Source organism: Entelurus aequoreus, linkage group LG15, assembly GCF_033978785.1.
Source record: "Entelurus aequoreus isolate RoL-2023_Sb linkage group LG15, RoL_Eaeq_v1.1, whole genome shotgun sequence".
Classification (NCBI taxonomy): Eukaryota; Metazoa; Chordata; class Actinopteri; order Syngnathiformes; family Syngnathidae; genus Entelurus; species Entelurus aequoreus.
In genome coordinates, this window is record NC_084745.1 from 25,984,545 (window position 1) to 26,011,402 (window position 26,858).

Below are 26,858 nucleotides of genomic sequence, written 5' to 3' on the forward strand. Positions count from 1 at the left end.
AAAAGGAGCCGACGCGGGATTTACGCTTGCTCTTTTTCTTATTGCCTGCTTGAGCCAAGTGTCGCCTGGACCTGTCAGCCTGGTGAAGGGGTTGACAATCAGACACATGAACTTCTTCATGTACATCCTTAAATGTGCACGGCCATTACCTGGATGAGAGCTTTTGGGAAGCCTCTTACATGGATGACCCCCGGGAGGCTGGAGTGGCTCAAGTGGGCGTGGCCTCGCCGCTCCGATTGTCTCTTGCGCCTAAGGAAAATCTACAGAATCCACACCCACGTTAATCTAAGTCCCGTTTCCTCTCTTTTATTAGCAGTCCACCTATACATGGAGTCAAATTCTCATAAAAACCCTTCCCTGCATTTCCCATTGATCTGCACGTAAACAGGATATGACATTGATCCTGCCTGTGTGTCCTAACAAATGGGCTGTCAGCACAAGAGGCAACAGGTTTCCAATATGGACTTTGTCCTTAATTTATTACATTATGGCACAGGCTCTTGACTTTGTCAGTAATTCATTTTGTGAGCTATATGCGCAAAAAGGTAGGCCGCTTGCTCGAAACTTAGTTAAGTACCCCATGGGTCGTGTTGCCGACTCCCTGGAAACAAAATAAGAGATAGTGCTACTGCGCATGCATATAACACGGAGACCATGTTCCGATTCAGTCGTTCCTCGCCACATCACGCTTCAAATATTGAAGTGGTTAGGTAGGTTGTGAGTTCAAACCCCGGCCGAGTCATACCGAAGACTATAAAAATGGGACCCATTACCTCCCTGCTTGGCACTCAGCATCAAGGGTTGGAATTGGGGGTTAAATCACCAAAAATGATTCCCGGGCGCGGCACCGCTGCTGCCCACTGCTCCCCTCACCTCCCAGGGGGTGATCAAGGGGATGGGTCAAATGCAGAGGACAAATTTCACCACACCTAGTGTGTGTGTGACAATCATTGGTACTTTAACTTTTAACTTAACTTAACTTAACTACAGTAGGAATGTTTACCTGACACATGGAACGTGACACATTGGGGGGTGCACTATACTTTTTAACCGCCAGATGGCAGTAGATTGTTAGATATCTTAAAATGTGTTTTGTTGACCACAGCGTCAGTTGCTATGTAGAGCAGCGCTTTCCATCATTTTCAGCAGACTGCACTGCAAAATGATAAACCACCCCCTCTTTGTCTCATGTGAGATCCATAACAGAGCCATGTGAATCCCTTCACTCCTGTGCATCGTTAAACATTGGTGGTTTAACAGAACACATTTGTTTTAAAACTGTCTATATTATTTTTTTTATAATTAATAAGGTTATGTAATAAAAAAAATGTACCAGCCCGAGGAAAATGTTTGTTTTTTACAGCGGTCACTCACCCTACCTCGTTAACACGAACACGCAGGGAGCCCGTGCAGACATACTAAAACAGTCCAAGAGAGGCAACGAACAATTCGCAGTCATGTTGTTGTTATGATAGAATATACATTCAATGACGGCTTAACGCTAACTATCCAAATCGTTATCATTAGATAACATCCAAAGCTAATGCGTGTGCATGTGTTATGTACGTACGTAGTTACGTTGTTGCATCCTAGATCAGGGGTGTCAAACTCATTTTAGATCGGGGGGCCACATGGAGAAAAATCTACTCCCAAGTGGGCCGTTCTGGTGAAATCACGGCACAATAACTTAAAAACAAAGACAACTTCAGATTGAAAAATAGAACAGGCCCATTCTGAAAATGTACAAATCATAATGTTGGGTTTATTCTCTCTTTATTTGTCATTTATATTTTCTGAATAAATTATGTGATAATGTCCATCAGTCAACTCATTGGTGTTAATTTTCAATCTATCAGGATAAAAAACATTGGTAACACTTTAGTATGGGAACATATTCACCATTAATTAGTTGCTTATTAACATGCAAATTAGTAACATATTGGCTCTTAATTAGTCATTAAGTACTTATTAATGCCTTATTCAGCATGGCCTTATTATACAACCAGTAAGCCATTAACTAAGAGTCTTCCCTCAATAACCTCAGAATTATTGTTTATTAGTAACCCTAACCCTTATATGTTCCCCTAGTGTCCAAATAATTCTAAATGAAGTATTTGTCACTTAGAATATGTTCCCGATACTAAAGTGTTACCAAAAAATCATATCAAAATAAAATTACAGTATGTTATTTATGTAGTTTTATCATTTTCCTTGACGGATGTACTAACATCCTGTGGTTTATTTTGTGCATATGTAGCATCATCTACAAAGATACAAAGAATTGCTATTGCAACATCCAGTGGATACATTTAGAACAGCTGTTTCTTTCATTCAAAAATTTCAGGTTAATTTTTTTTTCTTAGCAAACTCATCCCGAGGGCCGGGTAAAACCTGTTCGCAGGCCTGATCCGGCCCTTGGGCCGTACGTTTGACACCCCTGTCCTTGATGATCTAAGAGGGTGGGATATACTGTGTTGGAAAGTTAGTGGCCTCTAGGCAGCTGTGTAAATGTTGCAAACAGCCCCTTTTAATTCTTATTTATGTCGTATGTATATTGCAGTGAGGGCTGCACTGAGCTACCGATTATTTTAGGAATTGAGTAATTGGATAAAACACACTTCATAGCCTCAATGCGTATTTTAGAGAAAATTATTAAAACACTTTTTTTTTGCTTACCATAACCTTCAATCCTCTTTTTTAAATAATAAATGCACATCATCAACATTGAAGTTGTACTTTAAACTTCTGTGCATTAATAAAAATTAAAAAGCCCCCCAAAAAAGTGCTCTCGAGGTCTTGCAGAAACTATGTCTGCAGATTTAAAGCTCTGGGCACGTAGATAAATAAATATTATTGCTAGACTCAGTAAGTGATTGCTAAATTACGGAGCCCCTAAAGGGACATGGGGGGGAAAACATTTTTTTATTTTATTTTTTTAATTTTTTTAATTTCTTTTAGACATGTAGCTCGTGCACACGAGAAACTAAACTTTTTATAAAGTTATAAAAAATTTAAAAAAAAAAAAAAATAATATTTTTATTTAAATTTTAATTTTTTTAGACATATATCTCGTGCGCACAAGATACATGCCTAACAAAATAAATAAAATAAAATAAATTATATTAAAAAAATTCCCCTGTGTCCCTTTAGGGCAGGAGTGGGCAATTAATTTTTACCGGGGGCCGCATGAGCAACCCGAGCATTACTGGAGGGCCACATCGACAATATTTCAATTAAATTTTGCTCAATATTAATTTTGATATATACCGTAATATAAATAATAATAATAATAATAATAATAATAAATAAAAATAATAATACTTTCATTTAACATAACTTAACTTTATACCAAAAGCACTTTATACCAAAAGCACTGCTTTGGAAATCATTTGTACCCCTTTCAGAGATCACATTTAGTTCCCCTTAAACATCCTCATGTTGCACAATGAAATGTAAGCATAGGATGAAGTGTGCATTCCTGTAACTTTCTCTAGTAACAGCATTCCATGATTAATATAAATAAATTAACATTAATAATAAATGACAGTAAAATAAGCACACGTATGACTGAGGAGTAATAGTGTAACTTTGTGTGGTGTTTGAGTTGTCCGACTTTTTGTGTGGCCATAAACGCACCAGCGGTTTAGTGGTATGCGTGTTGGTGACAGATGACAAGTTGGTTTTGGCCTGGTTTGTACGGCAGAAAATGACTAGTTTTTCGAGATAGAAGTGTTTTGCTCATGTTTTTGGTGTGGTTATGGCCGAATATGAACAGTTTTGCCCAATAAAGTGATCGATATAATTCCTGGCCTCGAAGCATCTCGATAGACGTTACAATAATTGAACGGTGTTCAATTGAACGGTGTTGACGAACACTGTTAGGGCTGTTTGTTGTCACTGTCACTCAAAGTTGCATTGCAAAATTACACAGAATAAATGTGTTTATTTTGTTTAGAATTCAGATGGGATTTGATTTGGTGCGCGGCATATATTTGCTGTGTGAAGAGGACGCTTGAGCAGTGCGCAATTGCGCAGGCGCGCACCTTAGAAGGAACGTTGCTTGGCAGTCCATGTCTTGTTGAAAACACGCCATTCGTCATCAACTATTCTCTTTTTAGCGTCTCGGGTGTAAACCGTGCATCACTTGTCACTGTTCACCTTCACTCACAAGTCACACACGGACATACGCCCATAAATAACACTTTTCAAAATAAAAGCAGCACAGTTGTATTGCGCGCACGACATATGTTTTTTCAACTTTACTTTGTAATTTGCGATTGTCGCTGTTTACATTCACTCACAATCACGCACGCGTATACGTCCACACGGAAGTAATACAAATAACGCTTTTCAAAACAAAAGCAGCACCGTTGTATTGCACACTCGACATAGATACTTTTTTAAATTTATTTTGTAATTTATGATTGGCCTCACGCGGGTCGGACAGGGACGCACAAAGGGCCGGATGCGGCCCACGGGCCGCAGAATGCCCAAGTCTGCTTTAGGGGCTCCGCACTAAATTGATCTAATTAATCAATTTAATAGATTAATTGTTGCAACCCTAATTACACTGCAGTATGTGTCTTATGTTCTTCTATTATGTTGTGGCGATCGATAAAGATATTCACCAAGCAGGACTTTGGTTTTCGGGTTGAGGGTGAACAATGCTGACGATAACGAGACTGTATCTGCACCTTGACTTTTTGATGGACTGCATCTTCAACTCCTGCCTCATCAATAACACACCTCCACATCGGTGAGACGTTACCGCGAGCGATGTTAAAGGCGAGACTCAAGACGGACCAGTACTAACAAGACTGCTATCAGCTATCAGCAGCTTCTCCGTGCAATTCTTTCGACATCATCCTCTCTACATGACATTTGTCAGCCTTTGGCATGAGCGATGTGTAATGACAAGGCGGGACATGCAATGCTAACAACGTGGAATGCTAACAACACTGCAAATAGTCATATCTGTGACTGTCAAGTTGACCAAATTCGAGCAGAACAACTTACATCCGTGGATTCAGCACATTAAAGCCCAGTTCTTAGAGGAATTATGCAGGATGTGATGAAGTATTTCGACGTTATGGCTGTGTTGTAGTGGCCGGGTGACTGCCTTGGATAGCAATGACACTTGGACGATCCTCTGGGCTACCGGTGAATACTGTAAACTACAGTACAACACACTCAAGGCTACTATATTGGCTGAAACGAGTGTAAAGGTGACTATATGGGTGTTATTTTATGTTTAGAGGGCTCTAATTATATTAAAAAACATATTTAGCAGGTCATTGAAAGTTTTTTTAATGCTCTAACTATGACAATGTTCAATTTAATATTATCAATCCTACTTCGCGAAAATGTGTTTATCATGGTCAGGTCTGGAACCAATTGTCCTTAATAAATAATAATTGGATTTATGACATTTTACATGACTATTGTTCCCTAATAAATCATACATGTCATCATTTAATAAGTTGTATTTTCAAACATGCATATTAAAGGACAAAATACACAAATATAGCCTTATTCAATCCAAAGATTGAAATATTCCTCAATAGGGATGAAGGTTAAAACTTCAAAAAATATTATTGAAAAAAAATCCCTGGTAGTCATTAAGCCATTTTACAAACTATTTCGGAGACAAAGTGCGACCCCCTTTAACACAGGACACGGGTTTGTTTCTAAACGATGAGTCATTTTTTAAAATTTTTCATACGTTTGTGGTGCCACCTAGTATATGTGTTGTGCTCAAAATTGTTTTGGAAGTCCCTTAAAAATGTGTGTACCAAACTTAATGGTGGGTGTTTTTGTAGAGCCCATTGAGATGTGTGACAAATTTCAAGTCAGTCTGGCATACAGGACTAACCTTGGGGCGTTTGAAAACAGTGCCACCATGCGGTGTATTTGGTAGAACAATATCACAGCCATGGGAGTACATGCCTTTGGTAAATGTTTACCTTTTTGCATGCAACAATTTAGTAATAGAAGTTCCATCCATCCATTTTCTACCGTTTGTCCCTCTCGGGGTCGCGGGTGCTGTTATCTTCCACAAAATATAAACATTTTTGATGACTTTCTGTAGGTAAATTGCCGACAGTTTTACACTTCATGCTATTTACAGTGCTTACTGTGATTACCAATGGCATATATTTATCTATAATTGTGCCCGTTTTTCGTGGCATTGCAGCATTTGGCTATTGAGCGTTGACATATGATTGGAACATGCATCAAGTCATCCACTTCTAGTTCCTAGTTGCCGGGAAGCCAGATTGCTCATCTGGGCTCGACTATGTTTCCATGGTCACGCCACCATAGCTTTATTACAACATGTATCACTAATACAATCTTGATACCGCTGACAGACGCCATGTACTGTAGGTGATTTACATTTCACGGTGTATGGAAGATTCAACCAAGCTTCATGAGGCATAATTGCCATCGCTCACTGTTTGTGGGGGGGGGCATGTACCTGTTCTTCATATGCAGGTGGTGGCCTCTGCAGCCTTTGGTCACCAGTCTGAGGGGTAGAAAGACAAATAATTGCCCATTATAATATGATAACATGAGGCTATTTTTGCATTAATCAGTGGTAGACCCAGAAAAATACAAACAAAAATTCAGGGAATGCAAATTGTATTGTTTTGTCATATGCTAATACAAGAGGTGTATTCACACTACTAAATAATCCTTTATAAAAATCCTGAATACACACTGTGATCCGAATCAATTCAAAATATATTGTTGTTTTTGTTTTTTTTTCAATTTGTGATATTTCCTAAAAGTTTAATCAGGAATAAAGTAATTAATCGAAGGATTAATGAAAGTGCTATGTTAAATGTTAAAGTACCACTGATAGTCACACACACACTAGGTGAGGTGAGATTAAGCTCTGCATTTGACACACCCATTTGTTCCACCCCCTGGGAGGTGAGGGGAGCAGTGAGCAGCACAGGTGGCCACGCTCTGGAATCCTTTTGGTGATTTAACCCCCAATTCCAACCCTTGATTCTGAGTTCCAAGCAGGGAAGTAATGAGTCCCATTGTTATAGTCTTTGGTATGACTCGGCCAGGGGTTTGAACTCACAACCTACCGATCTAACCACGAGGCCACTGGGCAGGATTTTTGTCTGGGCGTGTTTGTTTTCTTTGTGTCAACAGAGTAAACCGTCTTGTCAGTAATCCACTCTTTTTATCTCTGTGGATGGAGGCGGGACTTCAAGCAATATACACGCAGTGAAGTTCCACCTCCTAACGTAAATGTAAGGTAACGTGATAGAAATTATCCGGATCCACCCCCAAAATCGAATCACTTGTTCCCATTTCGGACATTTTCTGAAAGCTCATAACTTTTTTTTAAAAGTAACTGACAGAAATGCAATAATGCTCGGTTTTGACTGACATTTGTAAGGACATACAGTGGGGAAGGGGATTCAAATGGCCCCATTCCTCGCGGTTTACCTGACACATGAAACATGACAAATTGGGGGAGTGCACTATCCATCATAGCCGGCAGACGGCAGTAGAATGTTGAGTATGTTGAAATGTGTTGTGTGGCAATTGACCACAGCGTCACTTGTTTTATAGAGTGGCGCTTTCCATCATTTTCAGCAAACTGCATTGCAAAAATTATTTTACCCCCCCCCTCCTTCCTCTAATGCGAGATCCACCCAGGAATGAGGCCATATGCATCCCTTCCCTACTGTATACTGTACAAGTGTGGTTGTCATATATTAGAAATAATGTTCTATATGCTTTTTTTCCCCCCTGAGTTCATTTAAACTGAGCTTCTGCTGCAAACATTATGAGTTAGACTGCCTAACTTTTATGCACAAAATACACTTTTATATTCAATAGGATGCAAGGGTGTCTCAAAAAATGGACTAAAAAAATTCCAAATGCAATTCAGTACATTTTCAAATGAACTTGTGCATGAAGTCATGCAAGTCAAAAGTTTTGGGACACATTTGCGTATACTGGATAAGAAAGTGTCTCCAAACGTTTGACTAATACTGCATTTCACTCCATTTTACGCACAAATAAGCTTGGTGGAAGCCACTTAGCCAACTTCAACTAAAGCAAAGTAACATCTGCCTTAAATGTTATATGTATAAGCATGCACACACTGCAATTAGCTTTCCAATAACTTACTGCAGAAAAAGCACATAAATGTGGTACGAGCTTCTTTGGATGGAAGAAAGTCCTTTCAACTACCGCAGCTGTACAATGCATATATAGTCAAGATGAGGACAAAGCACCACGTCCACAGCAAAACCAGCAACCGCACGTTTGAAGTCAAACAGTCAGTGGCCACATAAAACAACAGACGGATTTTTATTTTGTTCCACGCTGGGTTTATTTTTGGTGTGCTGTGAAAACCATCACAATGAAATGCTGTTTCTGTTAGAAAATCTAATTATATGTCTTTGCAGTTCAGGGTTATTTTGTCTGCTGCGATCTTGGAGCAGACCTGACCGCTATTGTCGTCACACACGCACGCACGCACACACGCACGCACACACACACACACACACACACACACACACACACACACACACACACACACACACACACACACACACACACACACACACACACACACACACACACACACACACACACACACACACACTTTTTTGTATTTGTTACCTTCTTGAGACCTCCGAAAAATGCCTACCTCTTTCGGACCACACTTTCGAAATATTTAAAGATTTGTATTTACAACATTAATAATATATACATACCATGCAAATATAAAAAAGCTTGTTGTGAAAAATTAGTTGGAACTTCAGAAGAAAAAGGTCACAATTTCACAAGAAAAACTTCGAATTTGGACAGTATTATAATAAGTCGTAATTTTACTCAACGCAAGTCAAAATTTTACAAGAAAAACTGAAAATTTGTGCAATATTATGATAAAAGTTGGAATTTTACTCAACCGTCGCAATTTTACAAGAAAAGCTTAAAATTTTGGCAATTTTATGACAAAAGTAATTTTACTCAAAAAATGTCACTATTTTACGAGAATAACAAAAAAAATTGTAATATTGTGATACAAATCCAAATTTTATGACAAATGTCACCATTTTGCATTACAGTACTAATTTTACACTAAACAAATTAATTTTACGAGAAAATATTGCAATATTACAGAAACAGAAAGAATATGAGAAATTGTTCCCAATTTTATTAGAAAAAAGTCGACACATTGTGAGAGACTGCTTTTTAGTGAATTTTTTTATTTTTTATTTTTTGTTTGTAATTGGTATTTAATCTTCATTAATGACTTCAAGTTATTACAGTATGTCTCCATACATATTTATTTTATTTTATTAAATACATTTTGGCCAAAGGGGGCGCATTTCAATTTCCCACACACTTGTTATTACATATGTTGGCCAGAGGGGGAGCACTTCAAGTTTTTACACACACTTCTTATTTCGTATGTTGACCAGAAGGGGAGCACTTTTGAAACCGACACACAGTCAATTTGAAAAATCCCTCCTTTCTGGGACCACCTTAATTTTGATAGATTTCACCACCAGGGGTGCAAATGAGACATTCTCTATTAGATGCAATGGTTTTCCGTATTGGGACTATGATTTATGTCCTAACTTGTTCACCGGTCCTCATAAGGAAGGTACTTTTCCTTGTTGATGTCTCAAGAAGGGTAGAAATACAAGAACACACACACACCCACGCACACACACGCACACACTCCCACGCACACACACTATTTTCCATTGAAAGCACACAATAGATAGAAATACTGTAATGCATAGTTTTTACAGATAATATGGTTCTCATTTTTCTCACCATACTCATGCGCCAATGCTTTTATGCCAATCCCCTGATTAAAAACATGTGTCTCAATGCTTTTTTCCATAATTCCATGAGCATTAGACCCTAATTGAAGTACATACAGTAGTTAAATACTGTAGAGCAGTGGTTCTCAAACTTGTTATACCACCTCAGGAAACACTTGGCTCTCCAAGTGCCACTAATGACTGATATTAAGATACTTTAGTGGAGTAGGCGTAACTGAGTATTCATTAAAAACAAGGCAGAGGTTTATATAGTATCTTTAGTATTTTTGGCCACTGTAACATTACACACAGTTTGAACAGTAACATTGTGTTTAAAAATAGGAAAATGAAACATTGTACTTCATTCAAGTTATTTTTTGGCATACCACTAGATGAAGCACGCGTACCAAGTACCACAGTTTGGGAAACACTTCTATAGAGTATTACACTACCCTATGCATTATATGTGGTATAGGGATGCTGAAAAAATCGATTCAGATCATAATTTTCAAGAATCGATAAACATTGTTTTTTTAGAATACATTTTCAAAAATATATATTTTTTAGGCTGCAGGTAGAGGAGCTTTTTTAATCTTTAACCCGTTTTATAAAGCTTTTATTATTATTTTTTTAAAATTTTTTTACAGAATAATATATTGTAGGAATGGGTTTGACTAAAGAATCAAATTGTCACCCTGACAATAGCAATCGTAAATTGTTGTAAGATTCACATCCAGAAATACAAATGTTTTCCTCCAAGGGCGGTATAATGATAAGTCAAACGAAGTTTGGGGGCCGTTTTTTTCTTCTTATTTTGTTAAAAAAATAAATATCCAACTTTTTGTCCTGCAATTCCCCCTGCCCCATCATTTTTACTTGTATTATTTGTTACAATTTTGTGAAAGTATAATTGTGTATATATATATATATTATTATATTTTACTGTAATATCAATCATAGTACGTGGCAAAGTTGGTAGAGTGGCCGTGCCAGCAATCGGAGGGTTGCTGGTTACTGGGGTTCAATCCGCACCTTCTACCATCCTAGTCACGTCCGTTGTGTCCTTGGGCAAGACACTTCACCCTTGCTCCTGATGGCTGCTGGTTAGCGCCTTGCATGGCAGCTCCCGCCATCAGTGTGTGAATGGGTGAATGTGGAAATAGTGTCAAAGCGCTTTGAGTACCTTGAAGGTAGAAAAGCGCTATACAAGTATAACCCATTTAGCATTTATTATTATAATAATAAAAAATAAAAAAATACTAAAAAATAATAAAACATTTAAAGATTTAAAATATTTTTTTATGTCTGCGACATAAGATAACATAAAATACAGGCCAAAAGGTTATGTGGCAGCGGAGAATATGAAACGTAATGAGAAAAAAGTTGAATGGCTTTTTGACATTTTATAACAACTGTTAAAAGGGGAACCGCACTTTTTTTCCCCCAATTTTGCCTATGGTTCACAATCATGGGAGACAAGAACACAAAAGTTTTATTTTTTCCGCTTTCTAACATACAAAAATGGTCTTGTTCTCGGTGGCTAGCAATGCATATAATGGGAGCAATCAATTATACCTCTAAATCACTTTAAAAAATGCATTCAACAACCGTCAACAATACTTAATTTACGTTCCGTAACCTGTTTAATAACCAAACTGTAGCGACATTGTTATTGTAAATGAACAGTGAAGAACTCTTTTTGTAGCGTATAACACATCGACGTGCTACGGCATTAGCCGTAGAAGCTAACTACGGCAGGAGATAAGCTAGCTTCTACAACGACACGAAACATGTTTGAGTTTGTAATGCACAACACGATGCTATAAGACAGCAATCTGTACTGAATGAAACACATGAACAGTCATATCACAGTATCTGTAAAGTATTAGCCCACATTTCACGTTTTGTTTGTACACAGCTAACCAGACAGTGTATGTACTGTAGTTGTAATAACACGCATGACGTGCTGCGTGTATCATGCTCGGTATTAGTTACTCACTTGATGGACAGTTGTTGGTCTAGTACAGCTGGCCAGGGACGTTTTTTCCACTAAATTATGGGTAAGCACACCATTTATGTGGAAGTAGCTTGGCTTCAAGTTCCACATTTTGCAGCTTGGATTCACTTTCACGTCTGCCCCAATGTCACACTCTTCCTTCGTACTGGCTTCTAGAAGCAGCAGTTCACACTCCATAAATTCAGATTCAAAAAGATAAGTTTGTTAAACCTCATTTGTCCAAAAATAGTAGTCTTTGTTGTTTGTTACTGAATCTGCCATGATTTGAACACACACAAGCGTTTTGTATCTGGAAGGGGTTGTTGCCAGAAGTCAGACGTGCGCTGCTATAGAAACGAAAATAAATGATATAATTAGTTCCGGCAATGATTAGAATGACCAAAATACGGTAAATATTGAACAAAGTATATATTGTTATGAAAGTGTTTGTTACTACATTATATGAATACTTGTAGTGTGCATACAAAACATTGATGGAGGGGTTTGAAGTTGTCTTAGAGGGCTTTGAAGGCTACAATGGTGACTCCCATTAGCTGCATCTTCCAAGCGTTTTTTTATCATCTTTAAAATAAAAAAAAATGAAAAAATTAAAAAGACGTGTGTTCTTGTCTCTCATAATGATTGTGAACGATAGGCAAAATTCCCCCAAAAATGCAGTTCCCCTTCAAATAAACAGCACCCCAGCATCCTTTGACTTCTCTTGGTAGAAAAAGTTTGGCAAAAAATTTACAAATATAGTCTTATTCACTCAAAAGATTGAAATATTCCTTCAGAAGGGATGAAGGTTAAAACTTAAAAAAATATTATTACTATTATTGAAACAATCTAAGAAAAATCCCCTGTAGTCATTACGTAATTTTACAAACTATTTGGGATTCTCATGGTAATATGGGACAAAGTGTGACCCCTTTAAGCTCAACACAGGACAAGGGAGTAAAATAAATACAGGCTATATAGAGTAAAATAAATACAGGTTCTATAGGGGACTAAAACAAATATAGGATATTTCTACATCATACCAAAGAGTTTTTATTATCCCTGAGAAACATTTCCTGACGTTTGCCCCAAATATTGTATATTTGATAGACTATATAGCATATAGAGTGGATATCAGATGGGTAAAGTTGTGTCCTGTTGTTATTTCCTAGGGTTGTTTTATAGGATTAGTTGTTCTAAGTGTCATTTATTGTCTTTGGGAGAATGACAACATGATACTGATAGAACAAGTTGTGACCACAGCACGCAGTGTTATAGGAAATGTTCAACGAGGTCAAGGCAGTGCTCCTCGCATTAGAAAAAACGACGTCTTACCTGCTCGTCGGCCGTCTGTGTGTTGACGCACAAGTCGGCCTTGCTTCCTGCCGAGCAGTCGAGCGCATGAGACAGCAGGCTCGCCTGCAGGCACAGCAGACACAGCCACGCAGTAAAGCCCATGATCCAGTCCTGGAATAAGAGTGTTCCCAGCCCCTGTCTGCTCCTCGCTTTATACTCTCTGCTCCTCTAATGAGGACCAGATGCAGGGGAACGTGCATCTATGCCAGTTTCACGCAGACACGCAGCCCACCACAAAACCAAGCGCTCCACGCCAGCCTGTGGCCTGCGGTCCTGCGCAAACATGTCAGACATCTCCCGCCGATATCACCCTTTATGAGCGGCAACAATTGTGAAAAATCCACGTTTATGTTCTTTGCACATGCACTCGTGCACTTAATATGACTACAGGAAGCACATTTGGAAACTCACATAAACTGTTTTAATAATTACAGTGGGGCTCACATTGAGGAAGCACTTAACACTCCTTTTTTTTTTTTTTTTTTTTCCAGAAAGAATGCATGTCCTGGACAGGAGGACAAGTAGTGGATGAATAGGCCGCCTGTCTTGAGGTGTGTTGATGGAAGGAGTGACTGAGGGAGTAAGAGCAGGATAGGACGCTGATGTCTTCAAGCCTGGAGCACTTAGTCACTGAGGAATCGGAAACATGTGCCGCTGAGAAAAGGGAAAATGACTAAATGTGTTTAATTTCCTTTCCGAGTTAAGCCCTTTGTGCACTTTCCTGACATACCAGTGAAAGATGTGCTTGTTGCTAAACCAAGCTTCCTTGCAAGACCTGATATGAGATATGTTCCGCATGCGGGCTGGGTTATTGCAAACGGCTGCCAAGCGAGACCACAACTGCAGAGCGACGGATGGGAGGGACGTTCAAGAGTGAAAAAATGACCCCGTTGTTCTTGGCGGGTCGAGCCGGAATGGACTGGAGTGGACAAATAGTGAGCTGTTTCACCGAGCGTGTCATTTCAGCTTGTTTTTCTGGGGGATGTTCAAGTCACAACTGACCGTCTGAAGGCGAGACGGTCAGATTCTGCACTGAAATGTCTCATCAAAACATCTGCAGGATAAAATGATGCAAAGTCATTATGTGCCTCTGCAACAATGGTCGTGCCTGAAGACCGCTTCAAGGGTTGGAATTGGGAGTTAAATCACCAAAAATGATTCCCGGGCGCGGCACCGCTGCTCCCCACTGCTCCCCTCACCTACCAGGGGGTGAACAAGGGAATGGGTCAAATGCAGAGGACACATTTCACCACACTTAGTGTGTGTGTGTGACAATCATTGGTACTTTAACTTTTTTCACTACACATGTTAAAGCCCATGATCCAGTCCTGGAATAAGAGTGATACTGATATATTATTTTATTATATTTTGATTTAATATATACAATACAGTGACGTGCAGTCAGGGGAGGCAGGGGAGGCGGGGCCTCACGTGCCATCATGGAAAGAAAAAAATTTAAAAAGAAAAAAAATTAATTAAATTGTTATATGTATCCAGTGATTATACTATAAAGTTATTTTCCAGTTAACTTCACCAGTTTTAGATTATTTTTATTCAAAATCGCAGAATTTTCACATTTGCCGTTCAAATACGGAGAAGAGACTTGCGGTGAGTCACCAGCCAGTTGAGGCACGTCACTGAGTTGAGCCTCACCATGGATTGCGCAATGACTCGGCTAACTGCTGGCCTGCTGTGCAGTGAGACCGTATTGCTATATGAACTATATTATACATTTCCATAGTTTAGTTAGCTGAGGTATATCATGTACAGTGTATTTTGTCAACAACTGTATGTGTGTAACGTATTTCTTGTGCTGAGCAATCATAAAACGGCTGCAAAAGACGCACTGTGTGGGGCTCGCAGTAATCTCGCCTCCTGGTGGTATAGCGCGGTAGTGATCCCAGAGATCATTCTTGCGACTACTCGGCTGCAGAAGAAGTGACAACAAGCAGCAACAGTTAGCAGCGATCGTTTATTTTTTCCTCTTACCTGGACTATTAACATGGAGGATTACATATCTAAAATAAAACAGTTTTCTAAACTGGACTTTCAATCGAAGCAGGAGGTTATAATTAAAGGATCATCTCCATCGAGACAGAGAGACTTTTAAAACTGAAGAAAGATAAGGAAGACTTCTATAAACAAGTTATCGATGCTTTTGTTCAAAAGGAGCTGCGCATGAACTTCATTTATAAGTAAAGGTAAGACCATAAAAACGTTTTTTTTTTCTAATTAAATGTGCTTTTTTGTGTGCTACAGTTTGTATGTGTAAAGTTAAGTTTAAGTACCAATGATTTTCACACACACTAGGTGTGGTGAAATTTGTCCTCCGCATTTGACCCATCCCCTTGCTCACCCCCTGGGAGGTGAGGGGAGCAGTGGGCAGCAGCGGCGCCGTGCCTGGGAATAATTTTTTGGTGATTTAACCCCCAATTCCAACCCTTGATGCTGAGTGCCAAGCAGGGAAGAATGCTGGTATGAGCTTTTAAACATAACCCGTTAACTGCTGCCAATCAAATGGTGAATAAGATACTCTTTAGGGTTCATTTGTTTGTAACTGTGATGAAGTCAGTGCCTCACCAGCCATGAACCTCACCGTACGTCACTGATACATTATATAACAATTACCATGTACAATATTACAGTACATGTAACAGCTGCAGCATACAATAGAGAGTAGCAGAAAATATACATTTTATTTACATATATACATTATCTTATTTTGTATATTGGAACCAACGTCTTCTACAGTAGATATTTGATTTTGATTTGTTTATTTTGTCAGAGTTACAGGAGCGCTCTGCTGTTTTTAAGGATCTTCGGGAAAAAAAGCTAGTCAAAGATCCTCTCTATGACAGCACTCCAGTGTTTTTAAGACCCTGCTGCAAAAATGTGAGTCTCTCACAGGTTTTTTTAAACTAATCTTTTGGGCCACCAGTTGATTAGCCCAAATGATGAAAAAGAGAGGACCTAAAACGGAACCTTGAGGAACACTAGTATGACTACTGACTGCATCTGAAGTAAACTAGCTACCACAACACCTTAGTTACATGAATCAAAAAGGTGAGGACTTAAAAGGGTGCTTTGAGAACCGCCTCAGTAATAACATGTTAAAAATAAAACATAAATAACAGCACAAACAGCAGTGCAACAGTGAAAAATAGTGCAAGCTATTAGAACATACAGTATGTATTTTCCTCATGCGCTCATGTTTGACGACAATTAAGCGTTCTATTCTATTCTAATTTATTGTAGGATAGACATTATTCAGCCCACAATGGGTAAATTATATAATTGCAGTGCCGATACAAAAAGTCCACAAAAAATAGGGTGAAATCAAAAAGGAAACATTAAAGAACAGAAAGGACTTAGAATACATTAAAAGGGCAAAGATAGGTTGATTGGCAACACTAAATTGATGGTTGTCAGTCCATCTGCGATGAGGTGGCAAATTGTCCAGGGTGTACCCTGCCTTCCACCTGAGTGCAGCTGGGATAGGCTCCAGCCCCCTTGCCACCCCGAATGGGAAGGAAGCGGTAGAAAATGGATGGATGGATGGAAAACTGATGCAAACGAGTTGCCACTTCAGCCGTGCCGTTTCTAGGTACAAAAGTAAATCACGATGAAAAACCAAAAATGAGCAATAAATAATACATATTGCGCACATAGAACTGCACCATGCATAGACAAACAGCAATAAAAACAAACAAAAACACAATTTGAACACCCACATACACCACAGTGGCCTCTGCGGTGCTCCACGCCTTCTGCTGGGGTGGGAGGCAGCATGGCCAAAGACAGGCACAGGGCCGAGAGAGCTGTCATAGGCTGCCCACTAGCTCCCGGCCAATGTCCAGTCCGCGCAGATGTGCGATAATCCGTCCAGAGAGACCGAATTGTCCAATACAAATATTCTATTCAATTATATAAAAAACAAGTTTGCACCGTTGCAGTATTCTATGTTTGCTAACAAGGTCAAAATGCCAATGCAAGGATCTGCCAATGTGTTTACAGTAGTCCAAGTTCTCTAGTCAAGTCTAAACAAGCTTGAGTGTTTGTAGGAATTTGCTGCAAAAATATTTGTCTCACAAGTTTGGAACAGAACTCACAGAATGATGTCATTCTTGTGCCAGTTTTTGCCCTTTGGCCGCCAGTTGAATAGTCCAAGGTGTCAGCCACACTGGCTGGCATCCGTGACACCTCCCCCGAACCCTAAGTCATCCATCAATGGGCTACTGTCACTGTCTGCGGTTTACTCCTCTGCTCTCATCAGAGATGAGCAACAGACCCTTGCGTATTTCACCAAGATGCATGCAGGATGTGTTTGTTAGGGTGGGCAGACACAACAAAACCTGCTCGGCAGCGATTTTGGAAACATCTGGATCATAAGAGACATGACTCATTGTCATAATGGATGTTTTGAATTAAATGAAACATGGTCTTTATTTCCTACTAATTACACACAGATGGTACGGTGTCACTTTAGGGACATCTGAATACAATATGTTTAATTTAAGTTAATTTGCAATGTACATATATTTATTTTAGATTTTAGTTTTGGTTCGATATTCTTATGTACTTTCGGTTTCATTTTGAAAAAGCATATATCCTGAGTGAAGACATCTGTGATAAATCAATTATCCAAATTTATCGCCAACGTATTGGGGATTAAATCTCGATTTGTTTAATTACAATGTGTGTTTAATACGTTCTGATGAATATGGCACGTAAATAAGGACCAATTATGCCAAGCAACACGGATGTGTTCCTCTCATTGAATATATGTTTAGTTTATCGTATTTAGACATTTGACTTCGGGGCGACTGGTGACAGTGGAAGATGTGAAGGTAAAACACCCTCTTTATTATGCCTAAAACGTCTAAATATTAGAAAGTACACAAATGTTTGGTTAGTGAATTTGTAAACAACTAAAATTATGCACAAAGCAAACTATAACTTCTTACCCAAGAATATACAATTCTTCGAGAAGAATGTCATTTAAAACATTTGTATGCATGTACAACACTTAAGACCTTTAGTATATCAGTATGTGGAATTTAATTATGGAATGGATTAAGCAAATAAATCAATATACTAATATAATCCAATTCAAGAAACTCTTCAAACTCAAAGTGTTTACGACAGACTTGGGCATTCTGCGGCCCGCGGGCCGCATCCGGCCCTTTGTGCGTCCCTGTCCGGCCCGCGTGAGGCCAATCATAAATTACAAAATACATTTAAAAAAGTATCTATGTCGAGTGTGCAATACAACGGTGCTGCTTTTGTTTTGAAAAGCGTTATTTGTATTACTTCCGTGTGGACGTATGTGCGTGCGTGATTGTGAGTGAATGTGAACAGCGACAATCACAAATTACAAAATAAAGTTGAAAAAACATCTATGTCGTGTGCGCAATACAACTGTGCTGCTTTTATTTTGAAAAGTGTTATTTATGGGTGTATGTCCGTGTGTGACCTGTGAGTGAAGGTGAACAGCGACAAGTGATGCACGGTTTACACCCGAGACGCTAAAAACAGAAAAGTTGATGACGAATGGCGTGTTTTCAACAAGACATGGACTGCCAAGCAACGTTCCCTCTAAGGTGCGCGCCTGCGCGCAATTGCACACTGCTCAAGCGTCCTCTGCACACAGCAAATATATGCCGCGCACCAAATCAAATCCCATCTGAATTCTAAACAAAAGAAGCACATTTATTCTGTGTAATTTTGCAATGCAACTTTGAGTGACAGTGACAACAAGCGGCCCTAACGGTGTTCGTCAACACCGTTCAATTGAACACCGTTCAATTATTGTAACGTCTATCGAGATGGTTTGAGGCCAGGAATTATATCGATCACTTAATTGAGCAAAACTGTTTATATTCGGCCATAACCACACCAAAAACATGAGCAAAACACTTCTATCTCGAAAAACTAGTCATTTTCTGCCGTACAAACCAGGCCAAAACCAACTTGTCATCTGTCACCAACCCGCATACCACTAAACCGCTGGTGCGTTTATGGCCACACAAAAAGTCGGACAACTCAAACACCACACAAAGTTACACTATTACTCCTCAGTCATATGTGTGCTTATTTTACTGTCATTTATTATTAATGTTAATTTATTTATATTAATCATGGAATGCTGTTACTAGAGAAAGTTACAGGAATGCACACTTCATCCTATGCTTACATTTCATTGTGCAACATGAGGATGTTTAAGGGGAACTAAATGTGATCTCTGAAAGAGGTACAAATGATTTCCAAAGCAGTGCTTTTGGTATAAAGTGTCATGGGGCGTGCACAATCAGCTGCTCCTTCGTCTGCACGTGCCACAGGACACGCCCATACACACTCTGCTTCTGCTGGAGGGAAGGACAGCGTTGGGAATCAGGTCGATAGCGCAGTCATAAGGTCTATGCGGGGGAAGAGACAGCGCACGTACCTTGTCAAATACCGCTGAAAGGTCATGATAAGCAGAGGGAACACAGGAGAGATCAGTGGGAGGTGAGGTGGGCTTGGCCCTGCAGGCTGGGGGAACTGCCGACCTTAGGCAGTTAGCGTGGCAGGCAGTGCTCCATGCAAGGACCTTGCCCGTGGACCAGGCAGGATATGTGAGGGTCGTGCTGTCGAAGCCAAGATCGCCCGAGGACAAGCGGGGCGATGGGAGCGTCGAGCACCCAGAGGCTGATGGTCTCTGTGTGATTCCCCGAGAGGGTCAGAGACAGGGGTTCGGTGCGGTGCTTGATGGGACCGAGGGGATGTCCATCCAGAGCTTGTGCCGGCAGGAAAGTCTCCAGTGGAATGAGGGTTATTCCTGCTTGGCGAGCAAACTCGTGATCCATGAAACTTTCGTCTGCTCCTGAATCCAGGTAGGCCCCCATGGTCAGAGTCCTAGAGCTCCATGACAGGGATGCAGGAAAGAGAATGCCTGGGTCTCTCTTGATTTGGGGAACAGTTGTGTGGCTCACCAGGAACCCCCTTGGTAGCGAGCCTGGTCTTTTGGCCTCGTCGGGCAGCTCCGGATGGGGTGACCAGCCAGTCCGCGGTAGAGGCAGAGATGCTGCCTGAATCTCCTATCCCTCTCTGCTGCCTCTAGGCGTGACCTGCCCAACTGCATGGGTTCCACAGTTGCTGCTGGCATGTACGGAGGTGTAGGCCGAAACACGGCGGCGTGGTCGACAGGTCGAAACTTGGGTCTCGGAGATGAGCTAGCTGGAAAACTAGCAGAAGCCTGCACTCTCTCTGCTGCTCGTTCACTGAGTCTTTGGTCAAATAAGAGGGCCAGGTCGATGAGGGCTCGACACGAGGTAGGTCGGTCTCTCAGCAAACCGTCCTTGATTTCGTCACTCAGTCCTCTCCTGAATGCACTCTGGAGTGCCTTGTCTCCCCACTCGCTGTCGGCCGCCAGAGTGCGGAACTCAAGAGTGTAGGCCGCAACCGAGCGGGAACCCTCTCTGTTGGAGGATTTCTACCGCGCTCACCCTGAGGCTCCCCGTAGCTCGCCAGGAGCCTCGCATAAGGAGGGGGGCACTGTCATGGGGCGTGCACAATCAGCTGCTCCTTCGTCTGCACGTGCCACAGGACACGCCCATACACACTCTGCTTCTGCTGCCACACACCAGCACAGCTGTGCGCAATCATCAACCGACACACCTGCTGCTGATGACATCACTCCTCATAAAAGCCAGCGTGTCCAGAGAACCAACGCTGGAACGTAGTATCTGCTTGCATATTCCCTCCGTCGCCTTGGAAGTGAGCAGTGCGCCTCACTTCTCTGGACCCCTCTGGATTCTGATTTGCCTCCCTCGATCCTCGACCCCCACTTTGGACTTGGACCTCTGGATGCCCCTCTCAGCCCCACGGACCCCCGCTTGTTTCATGGACTCCCCTACCTGCCTCGCCCTACTGAACTGGTCACCTTCTCACTCAACACGCACTTACAACAACCACTGGTAAATATTCATTGTAACGCTTCACATAGTCCTGCAAACATACACAGTAGCATACACACTCCACCACATCATCAAGCTCTAAATAAACTATTGAGCTTATTCTTGTTGCTGTGTCGTCTCCTTCCCCGTCGAACATAACATAAAGTGCTTTTGTTGTAAAGTTAAGTTATGTTAAATGAAAGTATTATTATTATTATTTATTATTATTATTATTATTTATATTACGGTATACATCAAAAATAATATTGAGCAAAATTTAATTGAAATATTGTCGATGTGGCCCTCCAGCAGTGCTCGGGTTGCTCATGCGGCCCCTGGTAAAAATTAATTGCCCACCCCTGGTTTACAAAGTACAAAGAAGAAGAACCATGATAAACATTTTGAATTTATTGATAACCTTATTTATCTCACCATATGAAATACAACCCACTTCACTAATTATTATTTTATTTTATTTTTATGTTATTACTTATAGAGTATACTGTGAATACATTGAGAACAGGAAGTGAACAAAAGTGTTAGCAAATGAAAAGTGGAAGGATTAAATAAGCTCTGCTTCTTCCTACTCCTTTCCGAAGATGTTGAAAAGAGAAACTGGAATTCAACCCAACCAGTGGGGGTGGGCGATACTGCAATTTTTTTCATCAATTCAATACCATGTAAATACAGGTTAGTACTGCCGATGCTGATGCTTTTCACTTGACATTTTTTAAGATAATTGAATGTTTTGGGTCAAATGTTTTTGTAAATGTTGATCAGCAAATGTTACTTTGTGAATCTTTGAACAATACAGCATATAAAATACTACATTATGGGTTTATGTAACAAGAAACATATTTGTAAAATAAATACTATTGGATCTTATTCAAAATCCTTTCAAGTCCTCTGTTTAAGAACTAGTATAGGAATATCAACAATGTAACACACAGAAAGACGTGTATTATCTCGTTATGTTGCGTAATGACCTCACATTGCTCGAAGTAGGAGGCAGTAAGAGTTTGGCTTCTTCTGTGAGGTTTCCAGGCAACCAGGGAGTCTCTGTATTTAGCCAGTAACTTATGCATTAGCTATGTTAAACTGCCATTAGTCATTGCATGGAGCTGCTTTTTAATGCCGCATTGTCCAGTTGAGTCCATGAAATTACATACAATCAGAGCTGGATACCTCCTATATACAGTAGATGATGCAAATGATGTAAGTCACATGGCACCTTTCATTTGTTTCAAAGTGACTGCTTTGCACACAATTGGGGAAGGTGTGAAAAGCAGAATGTGGGAAACCAAAATGAAAGTCAGTGATTGAAATGTGAATTGCCTGTATGTACCCTTCATGTTGGGCTTTATCTCGTATACAACACAACGCTCTGCCAGGCAACAACATTCATCCTGTGGCTAATCAATCGGATTACAAGTGAGCGTGACGGATGTGACTTCCACGGATCAGCGCCTTGGTGCGGTTCAAAATAGTATAAGCGAGCCAATCGTGGGCCATGAAAGCGAGCAGGAAATGGGTCATGAGCAGTGCGATTATGGCCAAAAATAGAAAAACTGCTAGAAATATGGCTGCGCTTTTTACATTTTGATATCCACTTTTCTGTAACAGATTATAGATGGAATTTCTGTTCCGTGTATCATTTTTATAATCTGGAAACTGGGTTTAAATCAGGCCCAGTTCTGCCTCCGTTTACGCGCATACTTTACCAGATATTCTCATTAAGGAGGCAGTGAGTCGTACGGGAAAGGTCTAATTAAACCCAATTTATCATCCTTCCTGACTGTGCACTACAGGTGATGTCACGCGAAAAAAGTCACATGTGGCACAGGTCATGGCCTCTCTCTCTTTCATCTTTATCACATCCGTCGTCTCTCAGCTTTGGTTACCATGGCAGCAGGGAGTTGTATTCAAACAATGCCACCAAAGGGTGAAACCTCTAACGAGAGGAGAAAGATGCATCTGTATGAGAGCGGGCAGTATTATTCTACCTTCATGGGCATGGTGCATTTTTAATATATGTCTGCATGATTTGTCTTTAATGGTTTCATTTTCTCACATGTCTCACTTTATTGTGTCTTCATTGCTTATTTGTCTTGCAAGCTGCTGGAAGGATCTGATGATATATATGTGAAATGTGTAAGTCCAAAAAACACACCAACACAACTCCCTTGTAAATCGATGTGGTTTTCCCACACTGCTCCCAGCACATAAAACACACACAACAGCGTAGGAGTTAGTATGACTAATGCTGACTGGATGGAGAGTGACCAAACAATATGTTGTGGTTTTTTCTTATTGGAAGGACAAACACATAATAGGAGGTGAGGGGATTCCTGCATTATGGGAATTTAGCGCTATTAAAACATTCAATAGGAACTGGTTTGAATAAACAACCTTTATTTCGCAGTAGGGAAACCAGTTTTACAATTCAAATGATTAATCTAATCACAAAGGCTCCACTACACAGTGTTTTTTCAGTCCTCCTCACTCGCTATAAACAGAAATTATGCTGGTAGGTTATTTTTGGTCCAACCTGCACGAAATGATGCTAGTCACTACACTAGCTTGAAAATGGCAGCAGGAAGATGCAGTGACAAAAAAAAGAGGAAAAAAAAAAACACCCCTAAAAAAGATGAAAGATGTGTGGGAACATTTCGAGTGTACTTAAAAAAGACGAGGGCTCGCCCATTTGCAAAGTCTACCCAAAGAAAGTTTTGTCTACAGACTCTAATACAGAGGTGTCAAACTCATTTTAGATCGGGGGCCACATAGAGGAAAATCTATTCCCAAGTGGGTAGGGATGGTAAAATCATGTCATGATAACTTAAAAATAAAGACAGCTTCAGATTGTTTTCTTTTTTAGATATAGAACAAGCACAATCTGAAAACATACAAATCAACATTTTTTATTTATTTTACACTTACAGTTTGCTGTTCATAGTAATCTATCTTCTTTTGTTGTGACTTATAATTTCTGAATAAATGATGTGATAATGTTCATCAGTCAAATAGGTGTGAGACTGGCAGAGTTTTAAAATGCTCTTATTGGTGTAACATTTTAATCTATCAGAAGATGTAATAAATAGTAATATCAAAATCAAATTACAGGATGTTATTAATGTAATTTACTCATTTTCCTCAACTGATGTACTAACATGTGGTTTATTCTGCACAATTCATCATCTACAACAAAACCTGTGAATTTGGACTCTTTTCATGAATCACACATGAAGACACTTCACCCTTGCTCCTGATGGCTGCTGTTTAGCGCCTTGCATGGCAGCTCCCGCCATCAGTGTGTGAATGTGTGTGTGAATGGGTGAATGTGGAAATACTGTCAAAGCGCTTTGAGTACCTTGAAGGTAGAAAAGCGCTATACAAGTATAACCCATTTATCATTTATTAAGTTAGAAGGGGATACATGTTATTTCAGCATATTTATGTGCGCCCAGATAATGTGTCACCAGTCTTCTATCTTAACCGGGCACATAGCTCCGCCCCCTCTGATGTCATGCGCACTGCTGCTGCAGGGGATACAAATAATTGCTTTTGCGACATCCAGTGGACACATTTAGAAAAATTGTTTTTCATTCAAAAATTTCAGCTAAATTTTATACTTACCAAAATCATCTCACAGGCCGGGTAAAACTTGTTCGCAGGCCGTACGTTTGACACCCCCGCTATAATATGTCCAATATGGTGTAGTACGTGCGGGATCACCACTCAGCTTTTACAAGCAAAGGTAAGACATAATAACCAAGTTAAATTATGTTAGTGGCAAGTTACCTCATGAATAATTGAGTTGGTAGGGAGTTAAATGTAAATGTATAACTGAAACCTAGCTTAGCATTGTGTCAGTTCAGTGTAAACTAACAGGAACAGGTATTTAATTCTGTGACCATTTAATGTTAGAGATTGCTTCTTCCTGCCTGTGTTGGATAAACTATAGGCATTGCAAGGTAATATAGCAAGTGTAAAACACTAACATAAAGAAGGATGTTTAGAGAGCAAAGGTTACTTTTAATTGCAAGAGAGAGACATTTGTTTATTATTCAGTACTGTTATGTTATTTGACTTCTGTTGTTTCCAACAGTAATGAATATCACATTCAAATCACTAATTAATGTCTGCGTGATTGTATACATTCTTTGTTGTGATTTTAATCGTGAGACCGTGATTACTATTTAGACTGTAATCGTACAGTCAAAATCTATCATCTTTGCATCCCTATTCTGCAAAAGCTGTGTCTACTGTATAGGAAACATGGCCAATATCCTAGGCAGGAATTCTCTGCAGGGTGCCACAAGGATGGGGGTGGGAGGGGGGGATTCATGTTAATATGCACACTACACTCATTTGTTAATCAGTCCAGGGTATGTGTGTCAAATGGGCACCCTCCTTAGGTGTCTTACCAGTGAGGTTAGAAGCAAAACTGCACGTCCTTGTTTACATAGATGTCGACTTGTGATGGTAATGTCTCGTCTCTTATTGGTTTGGTTTTATCCACTTCATATGAGCAGTATCGCCGGGCACAAATAAATATGATCATCTTTGTGGCGCACCCTGGAGGATTCCTTCCTGGCCAATTTTGTGGAATAGCCTTCATTTCTAAGAACAAGAATAGACTGTCGAGTTTCAGATGAAAGTTCTCTTTTTCTGGCCATTTTGAGCGTTTAATTGACCCCACAAATGTGATGCTCCAGAAACTCAATCTGCTCAAAGGAAGGTCAGTTTTGTAGCTTCTGTAACGAGCTATAAACTGTTTTCAGATGTGTGAACATGATTGGACAAGGGTTTTCTAATCATCAACTAGCCTTCTGAGCCAATGAGCAAACACATTGTACCATTAGAACACTGGAGTGATAGTTTCTGGAAATGGGCCTCTATACACCTATGTAGATATTGCACCAAAAACCAGTAATTTGCAGCTAGAATAGTCATTTACCACATTAGCAATGTATAGAGTGTATTTCTTTAAAGTTAAGACCAGTTTAAAGTTATCTTCATTGAAAAGTACAGTGCTTTTCCTTCAAAAATAAGGACATTTCAATGTGACCCCAAACTTTTGAACGGTAGTATATATATATATTTCTGTATGTATGTTTGTATACATACATACATATATACACACAAAACCAAAACCAGTGAAGTTGGCACGTTGTTTCATTCGTAAATAAAAACAGAATACAATGATTTGCAAATCCTTTTCAACTTCTATTCAATTGAATAGACTGCAAAGACAAGATATTTAATGTTTGAATTGAGAAGCATTTTTTTTGGCAAATAATCTTTAACTTAGAATTTAATGGCAGCGACATGGAAAAAAAGTTGGCACAGGGGCATTTTTACCACTGTGTTACATGGCCTTTCCTTTTAACAACACTCAGTAAACGTTTGGGAACTGAGGAGACAATTTTTTGAAGTGGAATTCTTTCCCATTCTTGCTTGATGTACAGCTTAAATTGTTCAACAGTCCGGAGTCTCCGTTGTGGTATTTTAGGCTTCATAATGCGCCACACATTTTCAATGGGAGACAGGTCTGGACTACAGGCAAGCCAGTCTAGTACCCGCAATCTTTTACATTGAAGCCTTGCTGTTGTAACACATGGCTTGGCATTGTCTTGCTGAAATAAGCAGGGGCGTCCATGATAATGTTGCTTGGATGGCAACATATGTTGCTCCAAAACCTGTATGTACCTTTCAGCATTAACAGTGCCTTCACAGATGTTTAAGTTACCGATGCCTTAGGCA

General features: G+C 39.9%; 2 protein-coding genes across 2 annotated transcripts in view; one reads left to right on the forward strand and one right to left on the reverse strand.

The window, feature by feature from the left end:
• si:dkey-12l12.1 (uncharacterized) overlaps positions 1-13,471 on the reverse strand; it is a 15,395-nt gene extending 1,924 nt beyond the window's left edge. The window contains exons 1-4 of the mRNA XM_062022001.1: positions 13,138-13,471; positions 6,476-6,523; positions 150-260; positions 1-79 (exon numbers count right to left, since the gene is read on the reverse strand). The exon at positions 1-79 is cut by the window's left edge and continues 38 nt beyond it. Coding sequence (XP_061877985.1) covers positions 1-79; positions 150-260; positions 6,476-6,523; positions 13,138-13,260 — 361 coding nt within the window. The 5' untranslated portion in view covers positions 13,261-13,471. The remainder of the gene's footprint in view (positions 80-149; positions 261-6,475; positions 6,524-13,137) is intronic.
• The window catches only part of LOC133629968 (sperm-associated antigen 16 protein-like), a 102,180-nt gene that overhangs the window by 55,564 nt on the left and 19,758 nt on the right, over positions 1-26,858 (forward strand). The window lies entirely within an intron of this gene.